Source organism: Haliaeetus albicilla, chromosome 2 (genome assembly GCF_947461875.1).
Source record: "Haliaeetus albicilla chromosome 2, bHalAlb1.1, whole genome shotgun sequence".
Classification (NCBI taxonomy): domain Eukaryota; kingdom Metazoa; phylum Chordata; class Aves; order Accipitriformes; family Accipitridae; genus Haliaeetus; species Haliaeetus albicilla.
Genome location: NC_091484.1, coordinates 17,448,299 through 17,472,773, shown reverse-complemented (window position 1 = coordinate 17,472,773; position 24,475 = coordinate 17,448,299). Strand labels below are relative to the sequence as shown.

The following is a 24,475-nucleotide window of genomic DNA, read 5'->3' as shown; positions in this document are numbered from 1 at the left end:
TGGAGCGACTTCTGCCTGTTGAAGTGGGATGGGGTGATGATGATCTTGCTTAATCTCAGTAGTACAACAGGCTAGAGAATTTCTCCTGGGAATTCATGCACCAAGCCTGCTAATCTCAGAATACTCAGTAGGAGTTTTTCCGAGGGTTCGTAAGCCATTGGATTTTTTTAAAGGTAATCATAGAATAGTTTGGGGTGGAAGAGACCTTTAAAGGTCGTGTAGTCCACCCGGCCCGCCCCCTTCCCCGCAGTGAGTGGCGGGGGGGACATCTTCAAGTAGATCAGGTTGCTCAGAGCCCCGTCCAACGTAACCTTGAAAGTTTCCGGGGATGGGGCATCTACCACCTCTCTGGGCAACCTGTTCCAGGGTTTCACCACCACCATCATCGTAAAAAGTTTCTTCCTTGTATCTGGTCTGAATCTACCCTCTTGTAGTTTTACACCGTGTCCTGTCACAACAGGCTCTGCTAAAACGTTTGTCCCCATCTTTCTTATAAGCCCCCTTTAAGTACTGGAAGGCCGTGATAAGGTCTCCCCAGAGCCTTCTCTTCTCGAGGCTGAACAACCCCAACTCTCTCGGCCTTTCCTCACAGCAGAGGCGTTCCATCCCTCTGATCGTTTTTGTGGCCCTCCTCTGGACCCACTCCCGCAGGTCCGTGTCTGTCTTGTAGTGAGGACCCTGGAGCTGGACGCAGTACTGCAGGTGGGCTCTCACCAGAGCGGAGTAGAGGGGCAGAATCACCTCCCTCGACCTGCTGGCCATGCTTCGTTTGATACAGCCTGGGCGTACGGTTGGCTTTCTGGGCTGTGAGTGCACATTGCTGGCTTTTCATCCACCAGTACCCCCAAGCCCTTCTCCGCAGGGCTGGTCTCAATCCCTTCATCCTGCAGCCTGTACTGATAGCGGGGGTTGCCCCGCCCCAGGTGCAGGACCTTGCACTTGGCCTTGTTGAACCTCATGAGGTTCACATGGGCCGACTTCTCAAGTGTGTCCAGGTCCCTCTGGATGGCATCCCATCCCTCAGGCGTGTCAGCTGCACCGCTCAGCTTGGCGTCATCTGCAACCTTGCTGAGGGTGCACTCGATCCCACTGTCGATGTCATTGATGAAGATATTAAGCAGTATTGGTCGCAGTACGGACCCCTGAGGGACACCGCTTGTCACCGATCTCCATCTGGACATTGAGCCGTTGACCACTACCCTCTGGATGAGACCATCCAACCAATTCCTCGTCCATCAAACAGTTCACCCATCAAATCCGTATCTCTCCCAATTTAGAGAGAAGGATGTTGTGGGGGACCGTGTCAAAGGCCTTACAGAAGTCCAGATAGACGACGTTTGTAGCTCTTCCCTCGTCCACTGGTGTAGTCGTTCCATCATAGAAGGCCGCTAGGTTGGCCAGGCAGGACTTGCCCTTGGTGAAGCCCTGCTGGCTGCCTCGAACCACCTCCCTGTCCACCACGTGCCTTAGCATAGCTTCTAGGAGGATCTGTTCCATGACCTTCCCAGGCACAGAGGTGAGGCTGACCAGTCGGTAGTTCTCAGGGTCCTCCTTTCTACCTTTTTTAAAAATGGGTGTCATGCTTCCCTTTTTCCAGTCACCAGGGACTTCACCCGACTGCCGTGACTTTCCAAATATCATGGAGAGCGGCTTGGCGACTCCATCAGCCAGTTCCCTCAGGACTCTGGGATGCATCTCGTCAGGTCCCACGGACGTATGTATGTTCAGGTTCCTCAGGTGGTCACGAACCTGATCTTTGCTGGAGGAGGGCCTTTGCTGCCCTAGTCTCCGTCTTGCGGTCCACCCACTGGAGAGGTGTGGGAAGAGAGGCTGCCAGTGAAGACTGAGGCAAAAAAGTTGTTGAGTACCTCGGCCTTCTCCTTGTCCCTTGTAACCAGTTTGCCAGTCTTGCTCATCGGGGCGGGGGGAGCGCTTTCTTTGGCCTTCCTTTTCGGGCTGACATACCTGTAGAAGCCCTTCTTGTTATTCTTTGCGTCCTTTGCCAGGTTCAGTTCCAGCCGCGCCTTGGCCTTCCTGGTCAGATAGCTTATTAGGGATACTAATGTCATTTTAGGGATAATGTCAATAGGGGAAGGTAATGTCATTTTACAGAAACCCAGCTGATTTGCTCTAAGAGGAGGACTGGTATGGGCAACGGTTAGAAGAATGGCAGGGTGCAGGAGAATGCTGCAGGGTGATCTTTGTTTATATAAAGATGGGCAACCGGTGTCCTTCTGCAGCCCTGGCACTCTCCTGCCTTTATGTATTACTTCCGTTTTTCTCACTCTTGCATATACATATGGCTTTCTCCTACCGGTGCTGTCTCCTGAAGCATGCTTGGGTGGACTACATTTTGGTGGAAGATGACGTGGACTTGGGGTTGAGGTCGAGAGGAACAGCTTGTGCCGTTACTTGCCAGCAGAGACCAAAACAGTCCGGCCTGGGGACTGATGCATCACTCATTCTTTGGGCTAGCTGGGGCTTTAACTGATAGCCTGTAGGAAAAATAGACTCCATCCTGATGGTGCTTTTTTTACGACCCTTTGTAAGCACTGTCAGGCCCCCCACAAGTGAGTGGGCAGGGCTACACTGATACGGTTCACTGAACTCATGTTTTAGTAGCCTTTCCTGTTCCTCGCTAATGAGACGACGTTTGCTGTGTTTGTTTCCTGCTAGGTGGTAAGGACTAACCCGGTTTCGGTTACGCGACATGAGAAGATAGCCAACGGGCTACTGGGAGACCAGGGTCTGCCTGGTGTATTTGCGCTGTATGAACTTTTGCCCATGGTGGTGAAGCTGACAGAGGAACACAGGTAAGAGACATTTCAATCTATATCATCGCCCTCCATTGATTTTTGCCGTTTTGCATAGCTTAAGACTCCAACCTCGCTTAGACGCGACAGTGCAAATGCCTGAAAGCCATCCAAGCCCCTTTCCAGTCGGTGGAGGGGAAGAGGCACTCCCAGATGCCCTCCTTCTCCGTGTGAACATCTGAAAGGGACTGGGGTTTTTCTGGTACTACCTGAAGCGTTTTAATCCAACTAGCCATTTGAGGACGATTCTTTGAGCAGAGCACCTTCATTTTCCTGCCAAACTGCTGGAGCAGGTCCACAGTGCAGGCAGACACAACCGTCACAGGGGGAAGGGGGTTCAATCCGTTATCTGTAGCAACAGAACTCCAGGCGCTGAGGCTTCCTGGTGAAAACACCCTTAAGGTATAACTTGATGGCTTCAGCGGTACGCTCGGCTCACTTGCCAGAGCTGAGCACCGTGTACTTTACTCGCATAAATCTTACAGGCATTTTGCCCTGAACACCTGCGAAGATTCACCTCCTCAGGGAGACCAGGGCGTACCAGACCCTTAAAAGCACGTGGAAGAGGAGCCTGGCGACTGCTGCTACTGCCAGTACCGCTGTCAAGGGATGGGATAGGGTTCAGGAGCTGGGATGTACATTCTTACGCTGATAAAACAAGCGTCCACGCTGCGCTTGGGTCTCCGACTCGGTCCGATACTGGGATCGTGATTAGCGCAGCATAGCAATAGGAGACTAACGGTTGCCCGAAGGCTGTAAGCTCTGGCGCTGCCTCAGATCCCTGGAGGCGAGGCAAGAGGAGTAACGGTACCTCCACTCGCCAAAGCAGCGGGTTCGCTAGATGTTTGACTACACCAAGGGGTGGAGCGTGACTGTTCACTCAACTCCTGCTCAGATTTTGGCTAGCCCAGCCCACGCTAAGGCCTGATGTATGCTGGGAGCAGCGCCTTTGGGTTGAAGGGGGAGCACCAGGTAGGCAGCACAGGTGGCCAGAAAGAGCTAAAGGGCCATGATGCAGCCATTAGCACCTGCAGCTGGCTGTCTCCTGCAGCCACCATCTTTGCCTGGCAGTATTGTCAGAATCTGCTGACTTTTGGAGATGGTATAGACCAGACTTCCAAGCTGGAAGGTATAAAACAGCAGCTTAGCCAAAAAGCCTTTGAAGGAGATTCAACAGCAGCTGGACTGCTGGGGCTTTTGTGCTTCACAGTGTGATACAGGGGACGCCCGCGCGGTGACGGAGGAGGAAGGATGAGCACTCTCACTAGGGAAAAACAAAGTCTTTTTTTGGTGGTTTTTTATTTTTGTTCTTCCCCCCGCCATAAGCCCACGACTTTAAGTGTTACGGGTTGTAAGTTTTGAAACATCATGGCTTGAGTAGTGCCTCGGTGAATTCACGTAAGAGAGTAGCCCGGGCAAAGGGGACCGAGCCCTGGTTGTCGTGTGTGTTTGTTGTGTTTCTTCACGGGCTCATGAAATAAAGCTTAATTCACAGAGTTCGTTGTCCTGTAAATTTGAACTTTTCTCTGCCATGCCGGTTTTTCTCCCACTGCTTGCAGTCTGTCCCGTTCCTGCTGCACAACAGGGAGCGAAAGCTTCAGTCATTCCACCTATGTATGGCTTGGGTTTCGTACTAGATGGGAACTCCGGCTCCAGGGGCTGAAGTTGGAGCTTTTCGTAGCGAGTTCCAGCTCTTCAGCTGGCTTCCCTGGGCGATGGACCTTTTCCACGGTCCCTGCGGTCCCACCCTTCTTGCCCCAGTGGCCCCAGCCCCCGCCATCCGACCCTCTGGGCTTTCCTCGCGCTCCTTCTCTCCCAGCCTGCACCGGGGGCGCTTTTTGCCCCCAGCGTTCTGCGGGGCCCTTAACGGTCTCTGAGCGGAACGCGCTGGAGCGAACGGCTGCCGGGGCGGCCTCTCCCCCGCGGCAGCACCGCAGCCCAACGCCGCACCCTCAGCGAGGAGCGAGAAGGGAGAAGCGAGAAGGGAAGCGCTGCCACAGAGCGGCCCCGAGCGAGCCCGGCTCTCCCGCCCGGCGCCCGGTCGCGCCCGGCCGGCAGGGTGAGCCGCTGCGCCCGCCGCGGCAGGCGCCTGAGCGCGGTCCGCCGGGGCAGGCCGCGGAGCAGCCCCCGCCGCGGGGCCCGTCAGGCGGCGGAGCCCGGCTGGAGAGCGGGGGCATGGCGGCGCGGAGCCAGGCCTCCGTGCGGCGCCGGCTGCAGAGCTCGGAGGAGGCGCAGCACCGGCAAGCGGTGCTGGTGCGGAAGCTGCAGGCGAAGGTGAGGAGCGGGGGCGCCGGCCCGGCGGGGAGCTGCCCGGGGACGGGCCGCGGTGGCGGGGCCGGGGTGCCCGGGCCGCCCGCGCAGCGCTGAGAGGGGCCTCGGCGGCGGCGGCGGCGATGTCGGGGGGCGAAGGCGCGGCCCCAGCGGGGCCCTCCCCGGGGCGTTCCCCGGCGCTGCCGCGGGCGGGACGGCGCCGAGCCCGCAGCTCGGGGGAGGCCCCGGGAGCCGCCCTCCTCCGCCCGGCCCGGCCCGGCCCGCTGGGCGCCTGGCCCTGCCGCTGTCACCCTGCCGAGCCTCTCGTGAGGGCTTGTCCGTGCTGAAATAAAGATGCCCGGCTCGCAGGCGCCTTTGTTGGGCCACGTTAGCAGGGGGCCGTCCCAGAGGCAGGAGCCGAGCCGGCGGGGGTGGTTTGGGGCGGCCCCGGGCCGAGGCAGGCAGCTCTTAGGATGAGCAGGTGGCAGTACGCGTAAAAGAAGCCCCGTCTCAGTTTCTTCCGTACGAGATAAAGTGAAGCTTCCCTGTATCGTAACGACTTCTTGTTGGCGGCATCGGCACATCGGCAGCGCTGTGAAACGTACTGTGCTTGGGCTGTAAAGACTTGGAGAAAAGCTAATGCAGGAGGAGCCGAGCCTGTTACAAGCTGCATTCGCTCATCTTCATTCTATGTCTCCGTCCAGGTACTGCAGTACCGGACTCGGTGTCGAGAGTTGGAGCAGCAGCTGGCAGCAGGAGGGGTGAGTGTGCAGGTTGCCAACTAAAGACCGTGTAGGTGGCGTTTGTTAAGGCGGGCCAAAGCAAGCTCCCCAAAGCAATGGCAGAGGGAAGCAAGATTTTGCTGCCTGAGGGTTTAAAGAAGCGCTGTAAGTTTGCCTGCGAGTGTTTTGTCCAGTTGCCATTCTTAGAGGAGCCAGTGGTCCCAGAAATGCGGGTGCAGGAAACCCTGTGAAGGGGGATTTTAGTTTTGAGAAAGGGTGCTTTATTGCTGGCGTAACATTTTGTCCTAGGGCTCAGGAGAGGGCTACACTGCCTGTTAGGTTATATGGCCGCCTCTGAAAAAGAACGGGTTGAAACGTGGCATTTTGGAAGGCAAGAATGCTGGCGTTCAACATACGGCTATGTGCTTTTCTTTCTGCTTCACGGCTAAAGTAAACCTAGGAAGAACAAAGGGTAGGAGAGTAGGAGAGCATTCCCAGGCTTCAAGTCGAAGTGAGCGCTCACGGTTGTGAGCTAAGGAGACCTAGCTGCGAGAGTGCCACAGTGGGGGACTGAGGAGAGCTACTCGCATTGAGCACCACCCTTCCCCTCCCTTGCTCTCCATAGTCACGACACTGTTACGCCTGGAAGAAGCCACGAGCTCCTGAGCTACCCAAGCGAATGGAGCGGAAAGCGGTGGATGCTCACAGCAGTGAAGGGAAGACAAGAATTTGACTAAACTTTTCCTTTCTTCTGAAGGGACCCCTTCCAGGCAGGTGGGAAGCCACAGAAGACCAGAGCCTGGAGAAAGCACTGCTTCAGGTGGAAGAGGAGCAGCAAAGGTACAAGGAAGAAGCGTTCCCTCATACCTGGTATCCTGGATGCTCGTGGAAGTGAGGGAAAACCTGTCAGTGCTCCCTGGTCTCCCCAAGGGGAGCAGTTGGGCAAGCTGCTTTGAAAGGAGAGAGGTCCACAGTCTGTTTTCTGTGGTGCAGTAATAGTGTTGTGTGCTGAATGGCTCTGTTTTGAGCGGGGGGTTATTCCGGGTGACTTCCAAAGGTCCCTTTCCAGCCTAAATTATTCTGTGGTTCAGTAGGTGAGCGGGTCAGGAGAGTGCTAGAGAAAGGTGATGCGTCCAGTGATCAGACAGCACGAAGGGGAGGCAAGACGTGAACTGTGGGCATCATCAAAGTAGAAGGGGAAACCGAAATTGTAGGTGGAAGTAGAAGGCTTAAAGCAAGGAGAAGCAAATGAGTATGCCATCACAGAGAGATCTTAGTTAATCCTAGAAAGCACTTTTACTGCCTCTCGGTTTGACAACAAAGTCAGTGTTGAGGGAGTTGGGAAATCACGGAGGCGCTGCTTGTGGATAGCAGTTGTTCAGTGACCTCATTGCTGTTTCTCCCTTTCCAAGGTGTGAGAATCTGGCAGAAGTGAACACTCTCCTGCAGGAACACCTCGAGGAAGCGAATGAGGTTAATTCAGCCCTTAAAGAAGATGTTGGAAAACTGACGGTGGATTGGATGAGGGCCCGGGAGGAGCTGGAATTGAAGGAGAGCGAGTGGCGCGGTGAACGTGAGGTAAGGATGGGCGACGGGAATGTCAGACGCGATGCCGGGGTGGAATGAGAATGGGTTTTATTTCTGGCCTGGAGAGCTTGCTGTGTGAAAGTCGTGGCACCGTTGAGGCTGTCTTGGTGTTTATGAGCAGAAGACAGGGGTGTGAGATGGAGGAGTGTCAGCAAATTGTGGTGATGGGAGATGCCCGCGTGCTGTGACCGTACTGCTCGTTCTCAAAGGCAAATGCTTGCTGTTGCTGGGCACTGTAGGGCAGTGACCCATGAACGCTCGTCTGTTTTTTAATAGTTCCTAAATCTCTGTCTGCAGCAGTGGAGACCGAAGAGAGGTCAGTGTGTTTTCGGATTCAGGGTAGCCAACAGAAGAACAGCACAGGCCTCCCTTACCAATAGGCTGTTGCAAGCAAATCTGACACTGGTCTCGGAGGGGCTTGTTTTTGTCTTCCTCCACCGAGCCTGTTAGACACCTCTGCAAGGCGAGATGATGAATCGCGATCAGTTTGCTTTGTTGATACCCGCGCCTGCAGGGGAAGTGTGGATGTTCCCTTCTTTGCAGTCAGGTGGCAGGTCTACTGAGGATGCCTCTGTGGTGGCTCTTCAGTCCTTGATGCCCCCCCCCCCCGATTGGAATAGTTCTTAAAGGAGACCCGGTGATGACGGTTGTGTACCCTCCCCTCTCTGAAAGGCTTGTACAGTGACAGCGAAGGCTGAATTGGCATTTCTTTTTGTCTTTGCCTGTTTAGCTTTATGACAGCTACCTAAGGGGTGAACGCAGCCGTCTACTCAGCCTGTGGCGTCAGGTGGTAACCTTCCGCTGTCATTTCCTGGAAATGAAGACTGCCACTGACCGGTGAGTAGAAGTGAAGGCTAGATCTCGTTGCAGAAAAAACACAGCTTCCCTTCACAGCTGCTTTTTGAGCCTTGATGTTACGCTAGCTGCGGCTAAAGATACCATTTCTCCTTTGGCAGTCTGAAGCGATGGCCTTAAGCATGCCTTAGGCTATATTCAGAATCATTTTGTTTGATGCTGGTTTTCAGGTAAAGCTGAGGGGCTCAGGCTATAAGCAATGCAGGGGCCCTGAACAGGTGAACTTGGCTATGGTGATGTTTGGGCATATTAACACAGACACAGGCATATGTGGACGAGTTGGGAGAGACTCACCAAAGCTATGCATGCAGCATGTGGAGCGGTCCCCTTTTATAGAGTTTGCCTTAAATCTCACTGGCTTTCCTTTCCCACTGCTCCTGATGGAAAGATCATTCGTGAATATGTATATATTTATTTTTTCCTTCTCATTTCCAGCTTACGTTTATCGTGGTCAGTTTGCATCCGCTTATTCCTGTACCAACACTGTTGAGAGAAAGAATAGCTTCTCTACCCTGCTATTACATTTCTCCAGTTGATGTTGCTTAGTTTGATCCCTCCCTTTTATGATTGTTTTCTTGTTCTTGGGCTCTCTGAGGTTCCTTTCTCACAGGTGCCTTCTGTGCAGAGAAGAATAGCGTAGCCTAACAGTAAATTCTTCTGGTGTCAGCATGCAATTTCAAACTCTGGGTTACCGTCAGCCATTTACCTTATTTGGTGATAAGCTTTCCTTAATGCGTAGAGTACGCCTGACCCGCTAGTTAATTCTCGAAGCCTTCTGGCTGTTCCATACATTTCCTCTTATCTCTGGGGAGAAAACAGATTCATTCCTCAACCGTCAAATAGACCCATTGCCCAAGGGTCAAGATGTGTCCTGATCCCAAAGTGTCAGAGGAATGATTCGTCCCCAGCGAAGATGTCGTCTTTCCTGCCGGCTTTTACTGTTGCGCAATTACGTGCTTCGGAAGCGAGTCAGCTGATAAAGGTGGTGGTGTGAACATTACCTCTTTCTTGATTCTTTTTCAGAGATTTGTCAGAGCTGAAGGCAGAGCAAATGAGGCTTTCTGGATCTATACTTGTAAACTGCTCCCGCCTAAACTGTGGCCCTGGGAACCCGTTACGCTGGGTAGACCTGTCCTCGAGGATCAGGCACAGCAGCAAGCGGAAGAGGAAATAAGCCGGAAGACTTGGGAGGTGATGCACTTACAAGTCGAAGGGGACCCGGAGAAGAAGGAGCTTCAGGACAGGTGAATGTGTTTTAAACTTTGCTGTTAGCAGCGTTATCTTCTGTGGGTGCTCGTTGGATTCATAGGATGGGCTGTGTTCACGTTTAAAACGCACCCATTCTGCACAGCCTTGTTCCTGTCCCTAGTCAAACTATTGCCTTCAACAGAACGGACAGAAAAAACCGTCTGACAGACAGAAGCTCTTGTGAGTAAGGCAGGACTGGAAAAGAGATGGCGTATTACAGTGTTTTTGCTGTTAACTGATTCTTGGTGAGAAATGGAGACCAGCGTAAAGAGAGCTGTGTCTCTTGTACAGCCCTTTTGCTACCCAGGGCTGTGCTAAAGGAGTTGGGAGGAATTTGCACAGGACCATCATATGCAATGTAGCCCCTCCGTACTGCCGTTTCCACGCTAGACTGAGCGCAGAAGGCCTTTGGGGCAAGGAGTGCCATTTTGCAACATCACACATACTAACCTGAATCATCCTGTGATCCTGTGATTATTAGTTTGGGAAATTCGTACACATCTCCCCAGATAGATTGCCAGCTCTTTCATCAGTTCACTGCTGAAGGCAAAAGTAATTGTGGGACTATTAAGGTGGACTTTTTAAAAGTCTGTCTTACCCAAAGAAGAACTTTGGAAAGTCTTGTGTCCAACGTACGAAAGAGGAGAGGGAGAACTAACAGGCGGGAAGCTGTTAGCTACCTGAAAGGCGGTTGTAGCGAGGTGGGTGTCGGTCTCTCTTCCCGAGTAACAAGTGATAGGACGAGAGGAAACGGCCTCAAGTTGTGCCAGGGGAGGCTTAGATTGGATATTAGGAAAAATTTCTTCACCGAAAGGGTTGTCAAGCATTGGGACAGGCTGCCCGGGGAAGTGGTTGAGCCACCATCCCTGGAGGTATTGCGAAGACGTGTAGAGTGTGGTGCTTAGGGACGCGGTTTAGTGGTGGACTTGGCAGCGTTAGGTTTACGGTTGGACTCGATGATCTCAAAGGTCTTTTCCAACCTAAATGATTCTATGATTCTATACTCGTGGTTTTGGAAATGAGAATGTTTTTTACGTTAAAAAACTTGTTTGTCTTTCCCCTTCTGATAGACTGAAGGACTTAGCTGCACTTGAAGGAGAACACTCATTATTGCAGAGCGAGTTGGTAGTCGCAAGAGAGATGCTGGAGGAATCGCACCTTCAGAGGGATCTGCTGAAGCAAGAGAAACACGAGCTTACCGTGGCACTGGAAAAGGTATGGTCACCTTATTCCGAGGCAGCACTTGTGGGAGAGGCAGTTGTGATAGCAAGACCACCACAGATGCTGTTTCTGGCAGTAGAAGACAGGGACAATGTTGTTGTCCTTCTTGGAAAATGGCGATCGGACCACAGAGGCTCTGCGGTGTCGTTAGTGCCCACGTGCTTGTTGGGAACGCTGAACTGGGAGTGTGTCAGAGACACAACAGGGGATCTGGAGTTGCTGCTTGAGGTCAGGGATTTTCCTGTCTTTGTTGTCATGTTGTTCTTTTGTCTCTTCAGGCAGAGCAGTCAGTAGCAGAGTTGACAGGGGCTCAGAATAAGCTGACTGCTGAAATAGCCGATCTACACGTTGCAGCAGCGAACGTGAGCAGTATCAATGAAGCTCTTGCGTTGGATAAGGTGCAGCTGAACAAACTTGTGTTGCAGGTGAGCAGAGTTGTCAAAGATCTTGCCAGGTGTTTGTCTCCAGCTGCTGCTGCTGCTGCTTCTCAGGCTTCTTGCCTTCGGACAGTATGACTGTCTGAATATGGAAACGTTGCTCTTTTCTCTGTCCAAGCCAAAGCTCCTACAGAGTAAATCTTACTGTTATTTTATTTCCTCTGTGCTTCTGCGATTGTAGCTGGAGCAAGAGCATGACGTTCTGTCAGGCAAAGTGGACGAGATGGAGAGAGCAAAGATCTCTGGCCAGGAGAAGCTGAACTTGTGTGAAAGAACAAATGAGGCGCTGAGCGCAGAGAAAGCCCACCTGGAGCAGCTGCTGAAGAAAGCAGAGGAGCAACAGGAGGGGCTGCAGGCAGAGCTGAGGATGCTGGCAGAGGAGAAGGCAGAAACCCAAGAGAAACTCATTGAGGTGAGACCAAAAACCTGGTGCTTTCTGGGTGGGCTTTTGGCTGCTTGGCTCAGTGAAGCTGTATCTGTTGGATTCTGCAGTGTTTTTTGTCAAGGAGACACTTGGTAGCGCTGGGGGTCAGGCGGCGTTGTTTACTTCCTTCTGGAAGCGTGTTGATGGCTTGCAGAGCTGTTGTGCAATTCTCTGGGTCGTCCTCTGCTTCTACAGATTCCTTTAATCCACCTGTCTGTGTTGGCCTCTTTTTTGGCTTTTGATAAGCTGCAGAGAGGTGATTTGCCTTGCCCACGAATCTGCGTGAGGCTACTACTCTCACATGCGTCGAAAGAAGCAAACAGGGTAGCTCTTCACCCATTTTCTGAGGCCAAAAACCCCCGGGGCTGCATGTTTCTATTTATGCTTTTTGTTGTGAAGTCTGCAACTTTCCAGGCTCGGCTTGTTGGGGCCTAGAGGGCGGGACAAAGCGGCGAGTCAGTGTCTGCTGTCTTGTACTGCTAAGAACGGGAATGGCACCCTGAAATTGTTGAAACTGTATTTTACGACCTACATGCTGCTTTGAATTGCTAGATCCTCGTTAGGCTTTGAGGGAGAAGCTGAGAAAGAGGTGGTCACAGAAGACTGTTTACTCTGGACTAACTGGTTTTGGTAGAGTGGAAAAAGAGCTTGGGAGAATTGCATCGCTGGAGGAGACTAGGGAGTTTGCCATCATTTCAGTGTCGGTTTCATAATGTACAATCTTAGGTCTTATGGGGTAACTTTGAGAGGAGAATTGTTTGTTTCTGAAGGTCTGTTCCCTGTTAGACAGTCTTAGTTTTGGAGTACGTGGTCTGTTTGGCAAATACCCATCAGAGGTGTATTGGCATCACTGCAGAAGCAAGCTGAAAAATCACGGTTAGTCTTCAGGCTTGAATGCCAGCAAGGTCTATTGGGCAACTTGTTTGTGTAAGACAAGTAGACAGTATTGTTGACACGAACTACTGTCCAAGTAGAGTCTACCATCTCTTTGGCCACACCAGCCGGACTTCCGTAAATCACTAAATGACACTGCTCACCACAAGGGCTGTTTCCCTGCCAAGGATCACCTCATTGCATCCAACTGCCGTACACACTGAAGTAGGTGTGTGGTGGTGTTCTGCGACAAGGTGACGCTTTGATGTTGGTTTTTCTTCTTCTAGAAGGAGAAACCATGTGTATTTCCACTTTGTTCGGCAAGCAAAGTTGCTCTTGCTCAACGGTTCCTGAAAATTCCCAGCACTGGAATAGATTCTGATAGAATTTTAGTTTGCAAGGTGGCAGTTGTGGAAGATGTGGTATTTTTGCGTGAAAAGATGTGGTCTGGGTGTGTACGTTTGTCCTGAAGGGGCCGTCTGGTCCCAGGCAACCCAGCAGGGCCTTACACATCGCTTTCAGGTTAACAGCCCTAGTGCCTTTTGGCAGCCCAGGGTGTTAGGGCGGCACGAAGCAGATGCTCTTAAACTTTCAGGCCAGAGTACCGGAGCTCTTTCTCCTCTAGCTGATTCAGAAGTGGCGCTGGCTGGCTCTGCACAGAACTCCAGAGAAGGGACTCTAACTGTATTTTGTCCCGCTTTCAGGTTCACCGCCAGCAAGAGTCAGCTAGCAGTGGTCTGGAGCAGTTGCGGCAGGAGTCCTCTCGCCAAGGACAAGCACTGGCCAACGTATCCAAAGAGAAGGAATTGCTGGCGCACGAGAAGGCTGCCTTAGAGGTGCGACTGGCAGCCACGGAGCGGGACAGACGAGGCCTTGCAGAGCAGCTGGCAGAGGCCAGGTAAAGGCAGGGGGGAGACCCTAGGCAGGAGATTATTTAATGTCTGTAATTATAGAGGTGATAATCATGACACGAGGGTTCATTGCATCCTGTATGCTTTTCAGCTATTTTCACCTTCCATGGACAGAAAATGGAGGAATCTCGAGAAAAAAAAAAAACACCAAACCAAAAACCCAAACCAGTACAGCATGGTTTGAATGTTATTTTTCTGACAGCTAAAGCTAACAAAGCTCTCCTGAGCCTGGGGCTCATGTTTATGCCCCCTTGCACGTTCCTGTGTGAAGTCCAAAGCAAGCCAGCGTAATTCCTCAGTATCTGGTACCTTGGCTCTGCATTGAGTAGTAATTAAACCATGCAGATGTTTACTGAAACCCAAAGCTTCTCTCTGGTTTCGGTTTCTCGTTCTGCGCGTTTGAACTTGGATCGTTCCTTATCAAGTAGTTTGACAGGGGATCTTCAGAATTCAAGTCTATTACGTACGGACATTGCGAGTAGGACACTGCCATTTAGGGTGAAGCTAGAGGCTCGTGCTGAAAATCTTGAGGGCCTACTGTTTCTAGTCTAACTCTTGTTACCTGTGGTGCAGGACCTAGAGTTGGTTACACCAGCAGCAGGGAAGCCTCTTTTGAATGCTCGCCAGTCTGCGGGAATTGTTGCCCATCATTGATGTGTGGGTCCGGTACTCCCTACCACGTGCTGTTTTGAGATAGACATCATGGAGGAGTTTATGCAGGGCAGGAACAAGATTTTGTCCTTCTGCTGGATCAGGTTTCTAAGATCACGTGTGACAAGTTCTGCTTTTAAAAAAAAAAACCAACCCCAAACTACCCAACGTATGGAGATGTTTGTCCTCCTCTCAGGTCTTTTTTAGAAGACTCCTGACCTTGCAGAGCTGTACAAATGCGAGATTGTTTGTCACGCTTCTTGACTTTGACGCCTTACCACTCCAGAGTATGTTGTTAGCAAGGCTGATAAACACCATTTAGACTCAGTCTGTTTCTTGAGAGCTGCTGCTGCTTCTGAGCTCCAGCTCCTCTTAGTTGATCCAGCTGAATTATGTTCTGTCAATTATTGGGCTGCAGCAACTATTCTTGCCAGATGTTGTTCTCAAGAGCCTGTTGTTGTCGTCACAGTTTTGGACTCTTATCTTCTCTGTTCTGTTTTAGAGACTGACTTTGATTTATCCTTAAAATGGAGCATATTTACTTTGGACTGCCAGACATTGGCGTAGTCAGAAATATGTGCTTGTTCTCCTTCTTGAAGATACATCCTCCATCGTCCATCAAAGCAGTGAAATCCTACTGTTGTGGGTCTTAGTGTTGTACCACTCGGGTGCCCCTTTACCCTGAAGGATGTTATCCTGGTTGCACGCCTGTTCTAGTGAGGCAGTGCTGTGTATGGTAGGAACCTGGCACACAGGACGCCGTGTTAGATCAGGGAGGCAACTTCAGCTCCTGGTTGCAGAGTCCTGTGTGTCATACGCAGCAGCTGGTTGAAGTCTATGGATGTAACAATTTGCCTCCGCAGTACTACAACTTCCATTTTAAAGAGCGGCAAGCCATTTGGGCTACTGCCTGCTTAGTTAGCAACGCTTAGAGAAAAGTAGCAAGTTTTTCTCGCGAACTTCCAAGAGTTTAAACTGAAGGCTACCTGTCTCTCCTTTCAGGTAGTCCTTGTTCAGGTAAAATCTAGTTCAGATTTCTTACAAATGCTGCTTACAAGCATGAGCTTTTACTGTATCATCTGATGTATTGCTTTAGTCCCTTTGAAATATAGGGAGTCTGGAAGATCACCTCCCTGTACGTACACTACGAACAGCATCAAAAAGTCACGAGTCAGCCAGGGAGATGCTCTTACTCTGCGCCCCTGCAGAGCAACCTGGAAGTGACGATGAGCAAAGGGCTGTGAGCAGAGGCTGGGCTTTTGCTTGCTGGCACAGACTTTGTGAGCACAGCTACCCGTGCGTCATAGATCAGACAATAGCAATTTAAGATTTGGCGATGGAGATCAAACTCGGCTGGGCTTTCTGTGTTACGCTAGGTCATAAGTAAAGCCTGGGCATTCCCTCGGAGGGGCCTGCATTGCTCTTTTAAATGGCAGAAATATGCCTTCTGTATACCAGTTTCCATGCAACCCATTTTCCGAACTGAGGGGTAGGGATCTTGAACCAGCTCCTACTGGACTAACTCCCTGTGGGCGTCAGGAGCAAGAAACTCATTTCTCTCCGTATTGGCCTCTTGTAGGGCCGGGAGGGAGACCCTGGAATCCAGCCTGCTTGAGGCTCAGCAGCGCTTATGTCAGCTGGAGATCGCCAGGAGTCAGCTTGAAATCCAACTTCAGACAGTCAGGCAGGCCAAGGAGGTGATACAAGGTGAGAGCCTCATGTGCTTTGTTTCTGGTGACCCCCCTGCCTAGGGAGGATGGTATAAAAATAGCTCTCCGTCTGCAGTGCTTCTAAGGAGTGAAGGAGCTGGGGACAGATCCCTCCTACACTGAAATTCAAATGGCTTACGGTTAGTGAAGTCAGAACCGCTGTTTGTGTAGGCCCTGAATCTTGCCATTTGTCACGTTTGCAGGGGAAGCGAAGTGCCTTCAATGTGAGCTGGAAGCAGAGAGATCTCTCATGAAGCAGGAACGGGAAAACATGGCGCAACAGCTCTTGCGGGCAGAAGAGCAGTATAACGATACCCTCAAACTTCGGGAAACGGATCACGAAGTGGAAATAAACAAGCTCCTGCAAGAGCTGGTAGGAAACAATATGCTTCTGAAGTCTTGAGGCAAGCTTTGTGGGCTGGCTTTAGAAGAATAATAGCCTGAGCGTGTGAAATGGCAGCAAGCGTCTGTCATAGGCCACGCGTTGCTAGGCCAGGCAGCAGAGCCAAGAGCTCGCACTTGAAAGCACGTGAAGACCTACAGGACTATGCCGGGACAGTAAATGCAAGCCACGGATTCCGTGTGGGCCTAAGACGAGTTGAGCAGAAGGTTGGGTGGTCCCCACCCAAGGCATGGCAGTAAAGGGGTAGGATCTTACCAGACTCCTGTCTACCATGAAGTAGACTCCTAACTTTCCTGCCAACTGCAGTCGTGGGAACTTTGTTCCTTTCTTTCTGTCCTTTCACGGTTGACAGAGGTGTTATCTTTGGGCTCAAAGCATACAGAACAGATGGAACAGCCCCTCGTTCCTGGGCTTGAACTTGAGTTCGTGGCCCGTCTTGTGACTAGGGCATCGGGGTGCTGGCCTCTTTCTCACCCTGCAGTCCATCTGCATCTTCTCCTTGATGAGAATGGAGTTGAGCTTTGAAAATAGAGACTCTGAGACTAGAGGGAAATCCCGTAGGCGAGAGGTGCTAGGAAACAGGCAGCCGCCAGAGAGGGGAAGGTAACATCTCCTCTTCTTCCACCAGCTTGACCCTCCTTTTAAGTTCCTTGATAGGACATGATTTATGGAGGGCACAAAGCCACTACTGTGCGCTGTCGAGGTGGGGGTTTGTGGGAGGGATGAAGCTTCCCATTTTTTTGAGAAGCTTGGCTGGGACTCCCTCCTGAAGTCTTTTTCTCCCCTCATCAGGCAAGCGAGCGGGAAGGGCACCATTCAGAGCTACAGGAGATGCTGGAGCAGTGGGAAAAGGAGAAGGCAGAGACAGAAAGGGAGCACGAGAAGAAGCTGTTTGATATGAAGCAGAAAGTTGCTGCCATGCAAGCTCAACAAGAGGAGGAACGGACGAGAGTGGAAAGTGCCAAGCAAGAGGTAGAGACCGTGAAAGGAGAATTTGTGTGGTTTTTTTTACTCTTCTGGGCTCCTTATTGGCAGTGCTTCTCTGGACACTGTCCGTCTGGGTGGAAGCGTCTCTTCGATACCCCTTTGTAAAGAGGAGCGATGCCTTGGCAGCCATGAGACCTTTGTGCCGTGAGGGACAGGGCCTGGAATGCGAGAGGCTACCACAGTGTAGGTTTGAGAAAGGCAGGAAGCGCGTTGCAGCCTGAAGAGAACATGAACACCGTAACTGTGTCTGTGATCTGACCGCTACTCCTTCAAGAGGGCACAGTGGGGTTCTAGAGGATGGTACCATGAAAACTCTACACGGTAGAGGTCCAAAAAAAACCCCAACGCCCAACCCCAACAACGGGAACTCCCATGTTGGGGTTGTTCTGTCTTCCCTTCCTCCCTCCCTATCAGAGAGAACATCATCGTGCCACTGCCTAAATCATGGTTAGTCTGGACTTTAAATCCTGGCTGCAGTTCTGGCAGCTCCTCCCCAAAAGAACACGCTCGAGCTGGAAGAGGTTCGGAGAAGGGCAAAAAGGAAGACGGGACTGGCCGAGTAAGCTGGGAAAGACGCAACCGAAAGGGTGGCGCAGGAAAGGTCTTACAACATCCCGAGAGGCAGGGAGGGAGGGGGCAGCCCCTGACTGCCACTGAAGCAGGAGTTCAAATCTAGTACGAAAAGCAAACATACATGGGTGGAATTATTGAACCTCTTTGTCACTGTTTTGCAGCAGGAACGGGACGGACTGCGAGCCGTTAAAGAAGAACTGGTACGGGAGATGAAACTTCTTCAGGAATCGGTCACAGCCTCCGAAACCCGAGCAAATGCAGCAACAGATAGGAATCGCTGCCTTGAACAAGAACTTCAGACTACATTGTCTATCTTAAAAATCAAAAACGAGGAAGTGGAAACGCAGCGGGAGAAAATCCAGATGCTCCAAAAAGAGGCAGCACAGAGAAAAGCTTTGCAGGAGAGTCTCACTCGTATGACTGCCATCCTGTCGGAGAGGGAGGGAGAAATGAAGTTGTACCAGGAACAGGTGAGAAGGCTGGAGAACCAGAAAGAAATGCACGAAACTACTCTCAGTGAGGTTATCAAGGACATAACAGAGAAAAAACAGGAGGTTGAATCCCAGCAAGAACAGATACGGGAGCTGGAGAAGCAGCGAGAAATGCTGAGGACTGCTGTCAGCAAGATGAGCGAAGAGCTGGAGGAGAGAGACCGGGAGATCCAATTCCAGGAGGGGAGAATAATGATTCTAGAACGAGACGGTGCATCACAAGTGAGAAATCTGCAGGTGGATCTTGATCATATGAAAGGAAACTTGAAGGAGAAGAATTTGGAGCTTCTGTCTCTGACCCAGCAGATCCAAGCGCTGGAAATGGAGAGAGAACAGGCGAAATCTCTGCACGCGAGCCTTGGACACCTGAGGGCAGTTCTTAAGGACAGAGAGAGCGAGTGTGATTCTCAAAGGGATCAGTTACGACTCTTGCAGCAGTACAAGGAACAGCAAGAGGGCTACCTGCAAGAGCTTCGTGGTACACTGGAAAAGATGACCCTTTCTTTATCTGAAAAGGATCAAGAGCTTGAGTCGCAACAACAGCAAATCCGGGAAGCTGAGGAAGTCATGGAAATGCAGTTAAGGACTGTCCGTGACCAACTGGAGCAGACCTTAGGAACCTTAAAAGAAAAGGACAGACTCCTAGACATCCAAAAGCAACAGGCAAGGAGCTATGCGGAAAAAACAGAAGAACAGATGAATGTCTTGCACAGAGACTTAGAGTACACTACAGCAATACTGAAAGAAAAGGATTTAATGATTGAATCTCAGAAGGAACTGATTGAGACCTTCCAAAAAGAAGAGCAAGACTCTGGACAGCAGAAGGAAATTCTGCAGCAGCTTCAAGTGGCACTGAAGGAAAAAGAACAAGAAATGTTATCCCTTAGAAAGCAATGTGAGGCGTGGAAGGAAAAGGAGGAAAAGCGTGAAGCTGAGCAAACAAACCTCCAAGCAACAAAGCTGACTCTGAAAGAAAGAGAGGAAAAGATAGAGGTTCTGGAGGAAGCTCTCTCTAAGCTTCAACAGCAAAAGGAGGAGGCAGCGAGGCAGACCAAAGCCGTACAGCAAAAACTAGAATACGCTGAATCTTCTCTAGAAGCGAGAGATCAAGAGATAGTGTCTTTGCAAGAGCACGTCCAGGAGCTTCGAGAGCAGAAGGAGTTAGAAGGCAAGCAGGCCAAGAGTCTAGAGCAGGATCTAGACAAAATGAGCCAAATCTTGAAGGAGAACCATTTGGAGTTCCTCAGGCAGACAGAGCAAATGAACATGTTCCGGCTTCGTGAAGAAAGCACGAAAGTAGCACTAACATCATGCCAGCAGCAAGTGGATCTGCTTGAGCAAGCGGTGAGGAAGAGAGATGAAGACAACGAAACTCTCATGCAAAAACTCCAGCGCCAAGAAGAAGAACTGAAGACCTTGCAGAATCTCCAGCCTAGGCTAACCAAGAAGAATGAAGAGGTTAGGCATGGCAGAGAGCAAGAGAAGCTCCTGGAAGAAGCCTTGCATGAGAAGGAGCAAGAGACCAAGGCTGAAGGTGAACTAAAAGAGTTAGAAGAGGAAGTAAGAGCTCTTCGGGAAGATCTCCAGCATGTTCAGCCGACTCTGACAAAGAAGGATGAGGAGATCGAGAACCACAGAGACAGAGTCGGGTACTTAGAGCAGACTCTGACAGAGAGAGAACAAGAGCTTAGGAGGCAGAGTGAGCTCTTGAAACAATTAACATCAGCTTTGCGATGGAAGGATGGCGGGGAGACCCTGCAGAAACAAATCCAGAAACTCCAGAAATGGGAGGAAGAGGAAGCAGAGAAGCGGCGAGTTCTCCAGGAGAGAGACCGTTCCTTGCAAAGACAGAAGGAGCTAATGCAACAACTGGAGGATGAGCGGAAAGCCAATGGGGAAGAATTGGAGCGCACGATTGCTATTTTGAAGCAGACCGAGAGCAGAGAAGTCAAATGGAAAGAGAAGGCACAAGCACTGACTCTTGCCCTTACCAAGAGTGAAATGGCCAATGGGACTCTGAGGGAAGAAATAGCCATCCTGCAGAGCATGGTTTCGGAGAGGGACACGGACCGGTTTCATCATCAGGTAGGCAGTGTGACTGATCATCAGTCAACTAAAAAGTCTATAAAGGATTCTAATGATGATGCCCATAAAGATACGGGAATATATAGTCCCATAAATACATGACCTGCTTGGCCAAAGAAACTGCGGTTGTAGCCAGCAGGCTTGCCTGTCTGCGTAGCTCAAGGCATTCACCTGCTGAAGTGTTTTCTGTCAGCCCCCGAACTACTGAAAGAACTACGGAGCTTGCTGTTAGAGTTACCCCAAGCCCAGACGTTGGGGATGGGTAACTGGTTCTCTCCTGTGTAGGCAAGCTTAGCCAACGTGTCGTGGTTGGGGTTTGGCACGGAAAGGAAGGGGCACAGCTGACCAAACTAAGGGACTGACCTTAGCAGAATTTTGTAACGATGGTTGCACAGCAGCTACGCTGACGGTGCTTAGAGGATGCTTTCAGAGATGTCGATTTCGGAGGTACAGCTTTTCCAGTGTATTAAAAATAACGGCATTCGTACCGTTGCCTGATCAGGTGAAGGGCTTCATTGCGCATTCAGGATGTACTTGTGCTGCGGTCCAAAAGGCCGGAAGGCAAATCTGTGTGGATTTCCCCACGGCGATCGGGAGGAGGGCCCCTAGGAAGAAAGAGAGTGTGTTGTTTTGGCCCGTCAACCAGGAGGAGCAGAAGGGACTTGGCACTGTCCATTCCCGAGTCCGGTCACTCTCCCCGACTTGTCGATTCTGTCCCTCCTAACCTTTATGGGGCACCAGCTCACATAAACTCCTCTCTGTATACCCAGCAGGCTATTGCAGAAGGGGAGCAGCTATCGTGGCTCTCGGAGAAGAGACTCCTGTCACAGCAGCTGGAATGTCTGCAGCGAGCAGTTGCAAGGCTGGAACTGGAGAAGGCGGAGCTGAAGCAACTCAATGCTGAGCTCAGGAGGACTCTCGAGCAGGTAAAACAGGCTTTCACTGCCTCTGCAAAGCCTCACGGTCCTCTGGATCACAGCACATTTCCACAGACAGCACTTTGGAGTCCTCTGCTTGTTTCCTTCCCTCTCCCACTTCCCCCTGTGGACGCACGCTTTTGTATTTTCTCTCTCTTCTGGCACCCCGTTGCCTTCACAAATGCGCATTCGCTCCGGTCCCACCCTTCCTGCCCCAGTGTCCCCATACACGCACGTTTGACACTCTTGTGTCAGGAACTGTTTCCTCTTGCTCTTTCTCTTCCATAGCCTACTTCGAGTGCTTTTTGCCCGCAGCATTCTCTGGGGCAGTTAACAGCCTCTGAGCAGAGCAGAAATCTCCTTGCCATGATGTCCAGAGCTCCTTTTGCTCCTTGTTTGGTGGCAGGTTTCTGTGACCCTTTCTCCTATCACCAACGTGCAGGTGGAACGTGAACGGAGGAGACTGAAGAGATATCACAGTGGTCGGTCGCTGCCAGATGCGTGCGGATTTTTGCTGTCTGACCAGCACAAGATGGCTGCTTCTAGACAGGTGAGAACAGAATCTTCCTTGGTGGGAGGAGGGTCTGGCCATACAGAGGAACAGTGGCAAATCCCAGTGGCAGCATCCCCCCAGTATAGACCTAAGAGAAGTGGAACGTAGACCATGGCCCTGGCCAAACTGGAGACCAAAAGGAAATCCTTGCATTTTCTTCGCAGGAGGAGTCTCACGCTCACTGCAGTCGTCGATTAGCTGAGTTGCAGAACCAGGTGAGGAGTAGGAAAGCTCTCGTCAAAAGCTGCCGTGGCTGTACTGAGGGGCACAGCTTTGCACGATGCTACAGCCCGAGTTTTGTTTGGCTGTCGGGAAGTGAGTACACCAGGCAGTGGAAATACCCAGTCAGTCAGACACATCTGTTGGCCATGGCCAAACAACATCATGCACCTAGGTCTAGTCTCTGGCTTGCCTAGAGGTCAGGCGTGGTGGGAGAGGGATTGGAGGAAATTCAGAGAACTGGCACTCGCCTGAATATGGAGAAGATTCTAAGGATGTTCCCCTTGAGTCTTACTCATCTTGTTGACGGCTTCCATTTTCCCTTGACTCCGTTAACGGTAGAGCTTGCACTCTATCAGAGCTCCAGGGATCTGAGGCAGCGCCAGAGCTTACAGCCTTCGGGCAACCGTTAGTCTCCTATTGCTATGCTGCGCTAATCACGATCCCAGTATTGGACCGAGTCGGAGACCTAAGCGCAGCGTGGACGCTTGTTTTATCAGCGTAAGAATGTACGTCCCAGCTCCTGAACCCTATCCCATCCCTTGACAGCGGTACTGGCAGTAGCAGCAGTCGCCAGGCTCCTCTTCCACGTGCTTTTAAGGGTCTGGTATGCCCTGGTCTCCCTGAGGAGGTGAATCTTCGCAGGTGTTCAGGGCAAAATGCCTGTAAGATTTATGCGAGTAAAGTACACGGTGCTCCGCTCTGGCAAGTGAGCCGAGCGTACCGCTGAAGCCATCAAGTTATACCTTAAGGGTGTTTTCACCAGGAAGCCTCAGCGCCTGAAGTTCTGTTGCTACAGATAACGGATTGAACCCCCTTCCCCCTGTGACGGTTGTGTCTGCCTGCACTGTGGACCTGCTCCAGCAGTTCGGCAGGAAAGTGAAGGTGCTCTGCTCAAAGAATCGTCCTCAGCTGGCTAGTTGGGGCACTCCTCTGGGTCTGGGAAACAGCGGAACTGGAACGTGATCTCCCCCTTCCTGGGAGATGCTCTTAGCAGCAGATGGCCACTTCTCCCACGCATACCTCTGGGTTACCTACCAAAGCGTGGGAGGCTTCCAAGCCCCGTTGCAGAAAGGTGCCCTTATTATTTCAGAGAGAAGGTCAGAGCTGTCCCTCTCTTCAGGGGTGGTGTTCCCTAGCCTACGCGTATCGTCTGCTGTGAAGTCCCTCCGACGTCTTGCTTTCCGTGCGCGCTACCGGCTTCTAATTCGGCACCTCGCGTTCCCCTTCCGGAGCTGGCTGCCCGAGTTTCCCACCTAGTCTGCTCGAGATGCTTAGCAGATTAGGGACCCTCTTTTTGTCTGGTTTGGCTTTACGTTGGCAGACCTTGGTATCGTAATTCGAACGGAGCAGGTTCCATAAGCCATAAAACTCCTTTAGGAATTGCTTCTGTTATTTGAGTTCATTTGCCAAGAAAGAATATTTTCGTACTCCTAGCTCGAGGTTGGGGATGGCATTCCCACGTGGGACAGAGCCCTTGGCAAAGCACATGTCACTTTGAAAACAGAGGAGAACCTCTGGCCTGAGCTGTTCTCCCCGAAACAGCAAAGCACCGAGCGCTGCTCCCAGTGCTGGCATCTCCTCCGCTCCAAAGCAGGCAGAGGGCAACATGCCAGAGCTGCTGTGGCTGCCCTGCCCTGCAATGCTGACAGGAGGCGAGAGCAGCTGGGTCTCTCCCACCAAAAAGCCCAGCAGGCACAACCCGCTGTTGCCAGGAAGTAATAAGAGTTTGAGGATTTTGAAGGCCTCAGCAGTCCTTTAAGGCTCCTTTGCCCCCCGGGCTGTGCTCTGAAGTTAGGAAGAGTGAGAGTTTTCTCCCGTTTCATGTGCTAGCTGTCGGGTTTCTAAAGTAGATCGTAACAGAACGGTTCTTCACTACCTTGTGTAAGCAGCAGTCCTCCTGCTGAGGAGAAAGCAGGTGGAACTAAGGTGGCAGCAGCCCAAATCTCTCCTTTGAAAAAAAGGGTTGGGTTACAAAATCCTGTAGAAACCTCTCTCTTTAATATGCATGTCACGTCTCGGTGTTGTGCCTTGTGAATGGTATGCCAGAAAGAAACTCGGAATTGCCGGTAATCTGAGCTCAGTTCAGGGTGGCTCTGGCAACCTCTTAGTTCCCATTCCACAAGGACAACATGTTTGTCAGGGCTGGAGTTGGAGGGTGCGTCTTCCCTGACGGCCGGATCTGTGGAGCTACGGATGGTCCTAAGAGCGTGGGCTTGTCTGAGCTCGGCCTTTTGCCTCTTTCAGGTGTCCCTTCTGCAGACGCAGCTGGCACAAGAACGAAAATACAAGCAGGACTATATCGAGCGCTGTGCCAAGACCAGCCAGGAGCTGTCAGACCTTCACCAAGAGCTGTCTCGCTCCTTAGCAGCTGTGGTCAGGGAGCCGAAAGCTGCTGTTCTGGAAGCAGAGGCTCGGAAGCTGGGTCAGCCTCTCTGAACCTTCTTTTCCTGTAGAGGAGCAGCTGCAGCATCACGGCGTTCCGGTCTGGTGCCCTTCCCGGAAACGTATTATGTTTTGCTGTGGGAAATGGGGGTACATCTGTT

At 51.5% G+C, this 24,475-nt stretch overlaps 1 protein-coding gene across 1 annotated transcript; it reads left to right on the top strand.

Moving 5' to 3' along the window:
- The first annotated feature begins 5,206 nt into the window (after positions 1–5,206).
- On the top strand, positions 5,207–24,368 carry LOC138688234 (centrosome-associated protein CEP250-like). Its single transcript, XM_069799410.1, is given in 22 exon segments — positions 5,207–5,389; positions 5,768–5,824; positions 6,411–6,479; positions 6,543–6,625; positions 7,198–7,363; positions 8,103–8,209; positions 9,251–9,327; positions 9,330–9,471; positions 9,579–9,659; positions 10,546–10,690; positions 10,975–11,121; positions 11,315–11,545; positions 13,135–13,328; positions 15,572–15,699; positions 15,905–16,074; positions 16,586–16,661; positions 16,877–17,076; positions 17,826–20,249; positions 21,011–21,166; positions 21,564–21,707; positions 21,875–21,925; positions 24,177–24,368. Coding segments are annotated over 22 exon segments (5,223 nt in total).
- The last annotated feature ends 107 nt before the right edge of the window (positions 24,369–24,475 follow it).